Raw genomic sequence first — 14,154 nt, 5'->3', positions numbered from 1 at the left:
TCCTTTCAGAATCTAAATCTCTCTCAGCTCATTTTTTTATCAGGGATTTCACTCCAGGCCTGGACAAACTGACACCTTCCTATTTTGAGGAACACTCCACTGGCCATATCTAAAATTAACTTTTATAAAGATAAACTTAAGGCATGTCTTTTCTCATACTCCGAACAAAATGATGTGGCACCGCATTTAAAGTCTGTTCTTCTGTGGTGCTTAGCAGGTAAACATCACCACCACAATCATCTTAAAAGGTGATTCTGGAACCAGCAGAGGAAGGATATTGGCACCTGAGCCATTCGACTCCCACCAAAGGCATCTGCACAGGTCCCCAACAGGAACCCCACAGCAGCATCCCAGGAGGAGGACCGTGCTGGGAGAAGCTGGAGGGCAGCCGGACAGCCCCGGAGGTCTTGCAGGGACACGAAGGAGCTGACAAGGGGGGAGAGAGGGAGAAGCTTTGCACATATTTACAGGATAATTAACACCGAAGGCCAATAGCTCAGTGAACAGCCCTTTGCTGATGAAAGCAGATGCCAGCTTCTGATCGCATTACTACCACCCAAAATAATGTATTGCTTTAGGAAAATAAACAGCAAGAGAGAGAAGAGTGGGAAGAAATGCTCTTCCTGCCCCCCCCCCCTCCCCCCCCCCCCCCAATAAATCAGCTTTATGAACTGTTCTCAGTTTCAGCCAAACTACATCGGTGGCTCATTACTGAGCATGGTCCTGCGAACGATAAGGAGGGAAAAGCGAACAGTATCACATGAGAATATAAAAGCAACCATCACTCCTGGCTCTCGGATGACGCTTCAACATGCGCACCCCTTCCAGGAGCAACAGGTACTTACTTGGTTGGACGATAATCTGGTATGGAGCGATCCAGTGAAATTTTCTCACTGAGGTAGGAGTTGTAGCCATATTTCTCATGTGGTCCCTTTGCTTTTTCCTCCTCCTCAGGGGACAGGGTGGCTGGAAGCCCACCTTTACCACGTCCACCATAGCCTTCAATGAGACCAAGTGACTTGGACAGACCTCGAGAGAAAAAAAAACAGCAAACGCCATCACTTAAAATTCATCGCTGTTATTTCCAAGCTATCAAAAAAACCAAAAATCTGAAAATTCAGGGTCTTCTGTTTTGGTTTTCTGAAACCAATTCAAATTTTAGTTCTTTGGCCCAATGCTTGAAGAAAAATGAGTTAAGTCTTGAAATTCCTCATGGCTCAGGCACACTGTTCCTGACAGCTCTGCCACCAGCTTGCAACTGATAACCTCTCCCAGACAGTTGTGCATTTATTTAGCTTTTAAGAAGGTCATTTAGGCATCCTTCCCACCCTCAGAGAGGTAATTACACATAAAGTTAGATGTTCCCAGAAAAAGGATAAGTTGAACCAGAATAAAAATAAAATAGGGTTGGTTAACTGCCAGCTGAACAAATTTTTGCTCAGTATGAACAGGGAACAACATACAAATATTATGGATTTAAAACCAATTTCCCCTCAAAGCTTTCTTCTTATCTTTTTAAGTATAGCATTCCCAGACCTTTATCAAGGGGAATTATTTATTTATATCTGCATAGCTGAAGGAAACAGGCAAAGTTCAAAACAAGCAGCACAAAAAGAGCTATATTGATGATTTGGTGGTGATTGTAGGAACCCAAGTTCATACTGATATTATTTGTTATACAGGACACTTGAAATTTTAATGTTTTTCATTAGCAGAGACTCACACTCTTTCACAGAAACAACAGCAACAAAAAGATGGATGTTTTGGGTTTGGTTTTCAGTTTTATTGGTGGTGGTTTGGGGGGGGGTTGTAAATAAAGAAGACACCAGGGTATAATCCCCTTTGTTTAATGGCAGAGCCCTGACTCTGAAAGCAGAACGGACCATCATCTCCACTGCTGCTTCAGAAGGGACGATGACCTCGAGGTCATGCACGATGAGCGTGGTCCAGCCCCCAAACCCACCACTTATTTCCACTGCCCTGGACAAAGCACTGTCTGCCCATCTAGCAAAACAGATTTAAACAGCCTTTCCATCAAAAAGTAGCATTGCGTGGCAGTAAGGAAATCATCGGTGAATGTACATCACAGTTTGAAGCACATGAATAGGAATTATCATTATTATTATTCCTTCTGACAAGGAACCTCTAAACAGCCTTCCCTGCTAGGGAGCTTGTGGTGATGGAGCCCCTCTGACCACACTGGGTTTGGTCAGATTTTATCTGAGGACAATAATAACAAATTAACTGCCAGGAGCAGCTGGCTGGGATGCGGGGATGGATTAGCCATCCAAGCAGCCTTTTTCCATCCCTAGGCTCTGCAACAGCCAGAGGAGCAAGTCAAAGATGGGAAAGCTGAACCTTTCTGGCCTGCAGAAGGCCAGATCACTCTGGGAACCCCCTAGCCCCAAAAGGCTGGAGGGACATGGGTCAGCGTTCAGCTTGCTTACGGAGAGAAGATACACCAATTTCATTGCAGACATAGGCTCCAACAGAATTATAACAGTATTTTTAAAAAAAAAAATTTCTCATGGAGAGACAATTCTTCTCAAAATGTCTATTCCTTTATCAAAATCAGACCTTTCTACCCCAGACCAGTGCAGCTGTTGATGCATATATTTCCTTTAGGGTACCCTAGATCGTGCCGCTTGTTACCCAGAAAGGCAACAGCTTCCTCAGTTCATGAGCTGAGGGGTTTGTACCCCTATAACAGACACATTCTAACAGAAATTCACTTCCTAATTTTAATTCCTTCTTCACCTTCCCCATGAAATGTTTCCACCAAAATCCGTACCACATGCGTACTGTCTGCCAGTGCTAGTTCTCAGCCAGACACACGGTGCCGCAGAGCTACGAGCTCCTCCTGCAGCATGGAGCACGCTCACACCTCTACCATAGGCACCCTCAGGATCTACCAGTTTGCTTTTAAAGCTTCATTTTCCCTTTCTTCCTTCATTTTAACACATTTCTCACTTCCCCAGTGCTTTTGCTATTGCTGCTTTGAATCTACACATCTGTCAGAAGGGCTGAAGTGGGAAGTTTCTGAGCTGGGTTAGGGCTGGCAGAGGCTCTGCGGACCGCGGACCTTGGTGCTGGGCAGCAGCACCTGGGGGTCCCGCTCAGCGGGGTACCCAAACCACCGACATCACGGCACCTTGCTCCATTTAAAGCAGGTTTAAAAACCACAAGCTCGGGTTATTACCAGCAGGCTGTGACTGCGTAACTCAGACAGCCGAAGCAGCACATTCTCCCAGAGCTCCGCACTTGAAGTCAACAGGGAAGGACTGGTCCCTCCAAGGCTCGTTCATCCACCACAGGGTCTGAATCTGTCTCTTACCTCTGCCTCAGCTACGGTAACTGGGCTCCCAGCTACAGCATCTCGATAAAGTACCTGCAACTAGAGATGAGGAATCCAGCTCTCCATGTTCAAACTACCCACAACTACAGGAATGAGCTACACCAGCCTCTTCCACGCTGCTCAGCCTGCTGAACCTGAGCTGGTATTAGCAGCAGCCAGAGATACTGGGAGCAAGGATGTATCTGCCAAGCAATTCAGCTGGCTGCACTGAAATTGCAGACTGGGTGTACTCTGCAGCCAAACCTCCAACCCTCATCCACCAGCAAGGCAGACTGGGGAGAGCAGGCTGCGAGCTGCCAGCCGGCACAAGGACATCTTTACTCGCCCATCTGTGGTCTTATTACGGAACAGAGATACACAAGGGGGTGGTGCACACACCGTCTCTCCCAAAATACAGTCACGACATGGGCAGAGCCAACAGGGACCCATCTGTGCCCCCAGTGCCCTTGGCTGTCGCAAGGTAGCAGCTCTGCTGTGACAAGGCAAAATGAAGATCCTGCTGAAACGAAGCCTCTCTGTTGACCACAGAAGCACCAGAGAAATGCCAAGGCATGACTTACATTCAGCAGATCTGACTGAAAAGCTTTTAATGCCATTAGCTGCTTTATTCCAAGACCATAAACATGACAACTAGGCACACACAAACACACCCCAGGACGCACTTCTCTCTCCTCACCGAGTACACTCCCTTATTTCTGCATATGAACTTCTCGGTCCTCCTACTACGATAGACGCTCTCTCAGTAAGTACCTATCAATCCGTGTCATTTACCCAAAGGAATCAGTGAAGGTGATGGATCCATAGGTGCTGGGCAGGGCACTACCGTGAAACCATCACCCTCGTGTTTGGTGCCAGCCAGGCCAGCAAACACACCCGCAGGGCCAGTCACAGAGACCTCGAGCACCCCCAGGTGCGATGTGACACGGACGATCTCCGTGTCTGACCCCGTGCTGGTTAAACATTTCATCCTCCAGCTTGGGCTGTCAGAAGAGTTCATCTGTGCAGCCGGGGTGTCACTTTGGTGTACAGCACTTGGAAGCAAGATTCAAGTAATGTTTGGCAAGAAAGATAATTCATGCCAAACAGAAGAGGAAGAAATCTGCTTCCAGCTGGCTGAAAGATGCCTCAGGAGAAGCAGGACTGAAAACAAACGGTTACAGCAGACTCTCGCCCAGTCAGTTCGTTCATCCATTTCCTTTTATTTGCCCCAATTTAGGGCTGTACAAAAAAAAGGATGCATTTCTGTAAGCTTGAGATGCCTTTGCTATAGCTTCAGAAAATACCCCCAGCCCGGCCCCTGTGGTCCCTTCAGCCAGGCAGGAACCCAAGGGAAGCTCCTGCTCAGCAGGGAGGTCCCAGGGCTTCACGTTAACCCCCGTTTGGGGGCACAGAGACACCCACACACTTCCCAAGCCTAAGTAAGGGCTCACCTGATCATCTCCCAGTCCCTGCAGCGGGGCCCTGGCCCACGGCATGAGCAGAGAGCTACAGCCTGCAGGTTTCCAGAGACAGCACATACAGGCTTCCCTTCATCTTCTGTCTGCCCTCCACAGCCTGCAGGGAAATGCCATTTGGGTCTCAAAGGACAAGCAATCTCTCATATTGTGTCCACTGCAAATGAATGATTAAGTGCCTCTGGTGGCGCAGGAGCAGAAAGGGGACATCCCCTCTGAAGCCACTGGTTCCCCGCCACAACCGTCCAGGGCTGGTTTCCAGCAGAGCCTTCTGCTGTGGCCTCTTACTAGGATGTGCTTGTAGCATCTTCACATCTTGAAACCTCTGGCCCTTTTCCAAACTTGCTCAAAATTGGTGCAGAAGAGCCAGAAGTTACACACAGAGACACACCAAGCAAGGAAGAGCACGAGCATGACCCCATCAGCTTGTTTCCTTAAAGAATGAGGCTAAAAAATGAAGAGTCAGAAGTGTTCCCAGGTCACAGACCAAATCCTTTCTCATTCTGGGCAGGCACCAAAGCAGCAGCGCCGAACCGCTGCCAAAGCAGCCTCTCCTGATGCCTGCTCCAGCCTATCTACCGCAATCAACAGCACTAATCCCCAACACAAAAAGCTTGTTCTTTGGAGTGAATTCACTCCCCGGTGAATTTTTCAAGCTCATGAGATGGTAATCGGCTGCATCAAGATTAGATGTTCAGTGTAGATCAGAGTTCTGAACATTTTGGAGCTTTGCTCATACTTAAACCACATTCACCCAACAAGTACCTTAGAAAAGAAACGAGGATTTTTTTTAAATTTTTTTCAGAATCTCCTACCACATCTGAACTTTGGGACAAAAGGAGCATTTTGCTCTTTATATTGCAGGAAAAGAAAGAAAAAAAAGCCACCACCTAGAGCTGCTAAGATCTGAGCCACTCCTGCTGAAATGGCCAGACAACAGATCCCCTGGGGACCCAAAAAGAGTTGGTTTTCTTCAAGATGATAAAAAAATTTAATCTCTACAGCAAAAGTATTCCCAGGCTGAGTACGGTTATAGTAAATATATTAGTCTCTCCTTAAACTGGCAGTATAATTCTTGAGGAGACAGGAGTTTTCTAGGGTAGAGAAAACCTTTGGTAAAATACGATATAACGGGATACACAGCCTTCATTTCTACAGCACCAGCCAAACAGGCTCCCAGGCAGCAGGCGTGGTGGAAAAGATTTCTGCTGCTACATGTCAGCCCAGATGAAGGACAGCATCAACCCCACCGCGACAAACCTCGGCCAGAGAAACCTCTAAGGCCAGGGAAGAGCATCTGGAATTGAAAGGCGTTTCTGAGAAACAGGGGTCCTGAGCCTTAACACCGAGGGAGGAGGAGGGAAAAGAACAGGAAGAAATAATATAGAAAAGATTTCTGGAAAAGCAGATGTTTTAATCGCATCCTTATTTGTTCATGTCACCCTGCTGCACGAGTTAGAGTACGTAGGGCTCGGATTGAAAGGCAGATTGCTACAGGGAAGAGGAACACAAAGGCTTCCTTCTCGAGAATAAATAATCAACACTGAAACGGTATTGAAAAATAAGGGAAGCATAAAGAGAAAATTAAAGTAGATTTCTTTGAAAAGTACAGCTCTTACTAAGCTAAGCACCAGGGATCTCCCAGCCCAAACGGCTCTTCTAGGGATGTGTGCTGCTTGCTGCACTTCAGCCAGAGATTTCAAGGCTAACGTGAAATATCTGACTCAGGGAAAAAAAAAACCAAAACCGATGAAGTAAATGAGCCTAATACATGCCGTGTGTTATGCTGCAGACATCGCCTCTGCGCGACCTCGCAGTGAAGATGGAAAGAGAGGGTACAACAGCCAGGCTTTTAGGAGTATTTTATGAGAAACTAGAATAGATACCGAAGGGCGAAATGCCATAGGTAACGCTAGAAATTATGGAAAACTGCTGAAGTTTTTAGTGTTGTCCTGCTGATTGCTGCAAATACAGACTATTAAAGGGAGGACTCATTAACGAAAAGGGCAATTAGCAGACTAAGAGGCACCAATTTTCCTTTGCAGCTTTGGTGGAATCGAGACCTGGGATTTTCTCTTTTCTCCCTGCAGCATCTTTTACACAATTTTTACCCAGTCTCTGCTCAGACCTTTTGTTTGTTAGACTAAACAGTGCAAGTTCCTCTGACTACAGGTCTACACCTATGCAACATGCAACCACGCACTGTTCAAGAGCTATGGAAATCGTCTCGGAACTACCTAATGGAACCGGCTCTGGCAGCTTCCTTTGCTCCCGCTGCCTCCCCAGGCATCCTTACACTCTTGCAAAGGAAACCAGAAATAGTGGTAAAGGGATTAGAAGAAAAAGAGATCACTTTCTTAGGCTAAAAAGAAAACTAAGCCAAATATTTTTTATTATTATTATTAACTTAAATACTAGAATCCAGTGGAAAATATACAATTTCATTCAGTGTACATGCTAGGTATGTTTTTCACAGGGCTGATCACTTATCAAAAGCCAGTATGTCCCCAAAACCAGGTGCTGCAGCGGGCTTCCAACAAACCCCCCTTACTAAAGGATTAATGCCACCACCTTCCATTGGGACAGTACTTTCCCAGTGCACTTTTAGCTGACCTGAACACCTCCTTCTCTGCAAGGATCCAGCAGAGCTGTTTGCTGTCCTTTGCCATGCAAAGGATTTGTTGGTTCAAAATACTGCAACTGGCAACAGGTGATTTCAAGAAAGTTTCACGCCTCTGGCTTCACGCTGAATGCCAGATGTGAACTCAAAAAAAGCAGCAGACGAATGCTGCTGCGCCCATGCTTGGCAAGCAGGGGATTTAGCCAGGCACAGACCAACTGACAATAGAGCATATTTCACCTGTAACCCAACATATTTCATCTCTAAAAAAAGCTCCTGTGTATGTAAAATGATTTGAATAATTCTCACTAAGATGAATTTGTCCAACAGACCATTAAGATTTCACTGAAATACTTGTGACAGGTGGGTGTGTGAGAATTGTACGCGTTTTCCTGCAGCCCAGCCAGGCAAGGACCAAAACAGGCTGCCCAGGATGGGCAGAACTCCTCAGTATTAAATATATTTAAGGATAGATTAGATGAACACCTGTGTCAAGGATGATTTAAGCACAGCTGCGCTTACACCGTTATCAGAACAGTCAGACAACATCAAGGCTTCTTCCTACCTTGCACTCTATGGAAAGGATGGGAGAAGAGAACAGGCAAACTGCATGGAGTCTGAAGACTCGTTTGAAGTGTTTTAACATAAATATACACTTATACACATATATATGTACATACATACACACACATATTCAGAACTGAAGTTTTCTTATCTATATGGAAATACAGAGAAATTACCTTCGGAGCCAGAGGGAGGATCAGCACATTGCAAGGAGAACACAGACAGCAGGAGAATTTCAAAGCCAGTCTCACCCCGTTTAGGCCATTACACCACCAAGTTCTGGTTCCAAGTGATAATTTCCCGATCAAAATTCACCTCAGGCACAAAATAACAGAAGGCCTACAACTGGCTGAAGCTGTTTAGTTTGCAGGAATTATTCAGTTAATTCTAAGACCTGGAACTAGTAGAAAAGCTTGGACGTAGATCTATGCTCCCCAAAAGTCTGAAGATGTTAGCGTCTACCATTCTGCTTCATATTTCTAGAATAACTTGCGGAAAAAAAGACAGGATGGAGCAACAGAACTGGTTTAGAGTCAAAAAAACGTAGGCTAGGAAAAGCTCTTTGCAGCTCAGCAGGGAGAACAGGCAGTGCTTCAATGGGAGTCTTAATGTATAGACATCTCGTTCAGATACAAAAGACTGAAGGTGATTTATATCCCAGGGAAAACCCTGGACACATGCAAAGCATTCCTGGCAATTTAATTAGAGCAACGCTCTTCCCAAGCGTGCACCGACAAAAGACCCCGGGAGATGCCCTGCTGCTGGGAGCTCCCCCTTTCAAATAAGAAATTATAATCAAGAGGCTGATGGCTTACATTTGTGAAAGGTTTGTCTCAAAATGACCAATTACACCCTGCCACCCTCAGCAGGGAACAGACACGGCTCCCCCGTGCTCTGCCCCCCTTCACCACGGTGTTCAGCAGCTGGTGTCTGCACCCCACAGCACCCCTGCATCAACCGAGGGAGAAGGGACCCTGGTGACTGCTACGCAGTGCATTGTGCTTCTGGGGATGAAATATGCTGTCATGAGCCACATTGTTACACCAGCGGGTGCAAGACACATGCGTTGTAAAGACAAATATATATATATGTATTTCGCAGGCAAGGCATTGATGTATTTGAGGCAGTTGCCAAGTAATGGAGTGACATATGCAGCACCAGCAGCTGACTTGCAATTCCAGACAGTAGACTTGGATCTGCGAGGGGGATGGATGAAGTCTATTTGCAGAAAAGGTAATGAATGTGTTGTAGCAATCCCACATGCACGTTACAACACAAATAGAAATCTGTATCTCTGACTAACATATGGGACCATCATATTCTGGAAATACCTGTGTTATCGAGTGCAGAGAAGGAGGGAAGCAAAAGGTAGTAGATCGCAATGCATAACGAAAAGGAAAATTGGGTTCCAAAATATCACTAAGATAATTTATCGAGATGGCTGACTCCAGGCACACTGCATCCACGTTCGAGATGTTGAACTCAAGAGATCACTTTATTAAGCCCTGCCTAAGACCTGCTTTCAAGGATTCAATCTTGCTGGGACTTGCTGGGACTCAGGCACAATCATTTCCCCACCAACACACAGCAACATATTTCCATGAAGTGTTTAGAACAGTCTGAAGCCATCTTCACACTGTTATTTTATATTGGCATAAAACATCACGAAGAACTGTCATGCCCAGGTAACAGTAAGAAAGCAAATATTCTCAGAGAGGGTAGAGGGAAAATAATCTATAGAACATCCAGCATGACCAAATACAAGTAACGAGACCTAACTGGAGAGAGAACAGATGCCCAACAGAGCAGAGCAGGTCTGCCCCAGCACAGCCCAGCATCCCGGGACACGCAGCTGGACTCAGAGGCAATACAGCTAGATCCGTATGGCTGAAACGCACCCTCTTGGTGAGGCACTCCAGCATCAGTGATCCAGGTTCAATTTCTTTCAAGGATCCTTACCTCCACCAGTGGTCACTTAAGTGGCTGCCAACAAGATGCTCCATAAGCATCTCCCACCAGGCCTGTCTGGCCTTTTTCCTCTCTTAAGACCAGACTCATCCCACACGAGCAGGGCTGGCTGCTCCACCACCTGGAGCATACACCTGCCATACACCTGGGAGCCACCTGCTGAGGCTCCAGGGCCAGCGGGGGGCTCCAGGGCCAGTGGGGGACTCTGGGCACGCAGCTGCTGCTGTGGGTGCTCTGAGAGAGGGGGATGCTCTGTACAGGAGCAAAACATCACAGCTTCTCTTCACGTTGACAGCAGCAAGGTTAAAGAGCAAGACTAAAAGCTTTGTCCAGCAATACATCTGCTACGAGGTAACATACAGCCATCTAAAAACTGATGAAGTATCATAAGAAGTGTCTGTATTAGTGGCGTACCAACGTAATATAACACAAACCATGGCAGGACTTCACATTAAACATCTGACATTGTTCCAGTAACTTTGAAGATCAATTCAGGGTGCGTCACCATTCAAAAGAAAGCCAAGGTCCCTGGTCCACGCACCTGATGGGGTATTGATTCAGCAAACACCTAAGCGCCAGCTCTGCACTTGATGGACCTTCCCGAAGCACCCGAGCTGTTCCCACACACGCTGACTCCGTCCCTACCAGATAGCTCAGGGCCCAGGAGCTTGAATGAGAAAGGCCAAGGGCAAAAGCAATCGTGCATATTTATGCTGGTCAGCCATGAGCCCGTCTGGGTGATGAATTAAACAATTGTCTGCAGCTTTATTTTTAGAAGGTAGGCTGCAATTCAAGCAAGTAAAACTATCTTCCTTTCCTGTTTGAGTAGCCTGGAAATCAGTCTGGCAGGACACGTGCCTATGTGCAAGACCGGCTCAGAGAAGATGGCAGGCGCAGCTCTTCTGCCCGGAGAAGTTCTAGATGCTCCATCACTGAAAGCGTTCAAGGTCAGGTTGGATGGGGCTTTGAGCAACCGCTGGAACTAGATGATCATTAATCCAACACAAACCGCTCCATGATTCTGTAAGTCTGCACTGAGATCTCCTCATTTGAGATCCAGCCCAAGCATCAGAAAGCACAAAGGCAAATTAGGATATATTGCTCATTATAACCTCTTCTTTAGTACAGGCAGTTTAAGAAGTTCCCAAACTCTTTCTGTCCTCAGCAGCAAAACACTGCCCCTCTTGTTTGCACCGATGCAGTGACTTGTGGGGCCATTCTGCAAACTATTTATCCCCAGGTAGTTGCTCCTTCCAGCCACTGCCAGAAACCCAGGGTCAGACTAAAGGTTGTTTGACTCCACATTGCTGTGTTCATGCTCCAGTGTAAAATTTAACTTCTTTAGGTAATGCAGTCCATTCCCACCCCCATCACAGTTCTTTTGCATCCAGGCAGAGCTGCCACTTGGGCACACTACAGGGATGCTGAGCTTCAGTGCCAGCACAGGACTACACAGCCCAAGGTGGGGAAACAAGAATTTCTTAAAACCACCTTGCCCCCAGAGAAACCATGACTAGAGTTACACCAGCAGGGACAGGACTGCCCCGGGAACAGGAGCAGAACCACAGGAACAAGTGTGGAAACAGGAAGAGAACAGAACCCACAAAACCACAAGCCAACTTTGTGTAAACCCCATTCAAAGGTTAAAAATAATGTTTTGCACTTTTATTTTCAAAAGGAATCTGTTATTTCCAGATTGTGTTTCTATAACAAGCTGTTAGTGTTTATGGTTTCTTTTAATGCATATTCTTGTTTTCCTTTTCGTAAAACATTTCCTCTCTCTATAGATTAGCCTGTTGGAAAGGCATAAAATGTTGCAATTTGGTAAGAAAAGAAAAGAAGAGATACCACACTATAACTATAGTGCAGATATCATAAACACAGAGCTGGCTACTCCGCTCTGGGCTGTACGGTTACGTGACAGGTTACACGTTCAGCACACGGGCTGTGTACACGGCACCTCCTCTGCGGAGCTACCCGGAGCCATGGAACGGGAAACGGCAGAAAACTGGAGACGGTCACCAAAGTGCTGTACCAGGTCAGGCTCTAAAACCTTACAGAGGTTGACCAGGGCAACCAAGAGCTCCCTCCTCCTCCCCTCGCTCCCACTCCTGAAGCGTGGGAGGCAAAGGAGGCGAGCACGGGTGGTATTTTTAACCCATGGCCCCAAGCAGAGCCACACCACTAAGACAAGATGCTAAAAACGTTGGGAATCAGTGGACAGAAAGAAAAAAGGGCATGTGGGACTGTACCCTGAGAAATAGCACTTTTCAGAGGGGTCCTCAGTGGGCTTCCAAGTGTCTCTACCGGGGCCCTTCGATCCGTATTATTCCTCCCTGGGCTACCCTAAACCCGCTCATTAGGCTACTCTTTAAAGACCAACACATTAGGGAAGGGATGAAATAGCCCACAATGGGCTTTCCCAAAAGATGAACGAACATTTGAAGCCAACATGTAAATATTATGTTAATGTAGCTGCAGAAAGGAAACTCAAAGAGTTAAAACATGCATCTTAGCATGTGTGTACATGCTTCTTCCTGCTAACTGCATTTTACTGAGCTGAGGACCTACTAGTTACTTTTTAAGGTCAGGAAAGTCTGTTTTACAGGGTTTTGCTTAGTGCACTTAATTCCTTTTATAATACTTGTTCTGGCTGTGCTCAGCTGCTATTCTCGCTCAGAGACTGAACCAATCTGTTGCTGGTTTACTGGCGTGCGTTCAGCACTCTCAGACGTGCGGGACACCCCAGAGAGCGCTTTTGCTCTTCAAATTTCTTCCCATCTGTCTGTGCTTTGCAAATAGGTCATAGAGGTGACACACCATGACTTGCAACATCTAAGGACAGAAATAAAGATGCTAATTTAGTTATCAGAGAGAAATTCTCCACTGCAATGCTTTTATTCTTGTACACATCTACATTCTCCAACCACATCCCTACATTCTCCAACCATATCCACTATTAAAGGATCCAAAATGTTTTATGTAATATATGTATTACTGTAATGAACATACGAGCACAATAGGTACCTCTTAAGATAAAAATCTGGAATTCATCTAGCACGTCTTGGTCTCTATATGGTGAAGGCAGAGCTCTGTTTAAGTTCAAGTACTTTGCTACCAAACCCAAGTTACTGAACTTGGTCAAACTATTCAAGTGCTTAAGTAAAGCATAAGTGTAAATGCTTTGCCAGACAGGGGTCTCGAGGAAGGAGAACTGGAGCTTGCTCTCTACCATCAATGCAAATTTATGAATGGTTATGTCGTACAGCATTGGAAGCAATTCCTAAGAGGCCACAGATCTGTGACTATTTAACTTTGTGTTTCTATAGAGAGCCTCTGATGATAGGCACTAAGTACTTTAAAAACATAATTAACGCTCAGAGCACTCCTGAGAGGGAGCTAAATATATGACTCAGATTTTAAGCTACCTGAAGTAGGGCTGTCCTTGTTCTTTACATAAAACACTTGGTACAACAGGGTCTTGGTCCCGTTGTGTTTGGTGCTACAAGAGAACACAAGAGAAAATATACCTGACTGCTTTTCTAGATGGTCAAAGAAAACAAATTTGCCCAACCTAGCCTTGGCCTAAGCTAATTGGTCCAGACTTGTTGGGATGTACCTCACAACTGCTCAAACAGTGCGTTTTATCTTCTTCTTGCTCCTCCACCTATCTAGGGAGGAATGCAATTAACACCCACCTGGAAAAGCCTGCCCTCTTCACCCTTAAGCAGATTAAAGGACTTAAGGGGGGTGGGGAAAGGTGGTTGTACAATACCCAGGGTCACCAACCTCATTTAGCAGCTCCTTGCCTTTCCAGTTCAGGAATCAGATTCCCAGTGGAAAATGCAGCTGCAATGGACATCGAGCTGCCAGATCCCCAGCCCCATCTTTTCACTGCTCAAGCAGGTCCTGGAAATGCTGTGGAAAAGGTGCCCTAAAAAGATGCTCTTTCTCAGGAAAGGAGAGTATTGCTTACAGTCTCCAAAATGGTTACAAAGCCAAAGCTCACAGCAAGGAATGAAAACCAGGCCTTACTGGGAGCTCAGGGTAGACAAAGGGAGCTTGGGACACAAGCTGCAAACCCCTTTCTCTAGCAGGACAGGGTCACAGTCTCCCCAGACTCACACGAGGGCTGAAAGGGATTGTTTCTTTTCCACCACTCTCTCCCAAAGCCATCCGTACAGGATCTGCTA

At 46.2% G+C, this 14,154-nt stretch overlaps 1 protein-coding gene across 1 annotated transcript in view; it reads right to left on the bottom strand.

The window, feature by feature from the left end:
* The window catches only part of GALNT17 (polypeptide N-acetylgalactosaminyltransferase 17), a 214,681-nt gene that overhangs the window by 159,716 nt on the left and 40,811 nt on the right, over positions 1 to 14,154 (bottom strand). Inside the window, exon 2 of the mRNA XM_037375128.1 lies at positions 846 to 1,029. Coding sequence (XP_037231025.1) covers positions 846 to 1,029 — 184 coding nt within the window. The remainder of the gene's footprint in view (positions 1 to 845; positions 1,030 to 14,154) is intronic.

This window comes from Falco rusticolus, chromosome 1 (genome assembly GCF_015220075.1).
Source record: "Falco rusticolus isolate bFalRus1 chromosome 1, bFalRus1.pri, whole genome shotgun sequence".
Taxonomy (NCBI): Eukaryota; Metazoa; Chordata; class Aves; order Falconiformes; family Falconidae; genus Falco; species Falco rusticolus.
The sequence above is the reverse complement of the archived record's forward strand: the minus strand, read 5'-3'. Positions and strand labels throughout refer to the sequence as shown.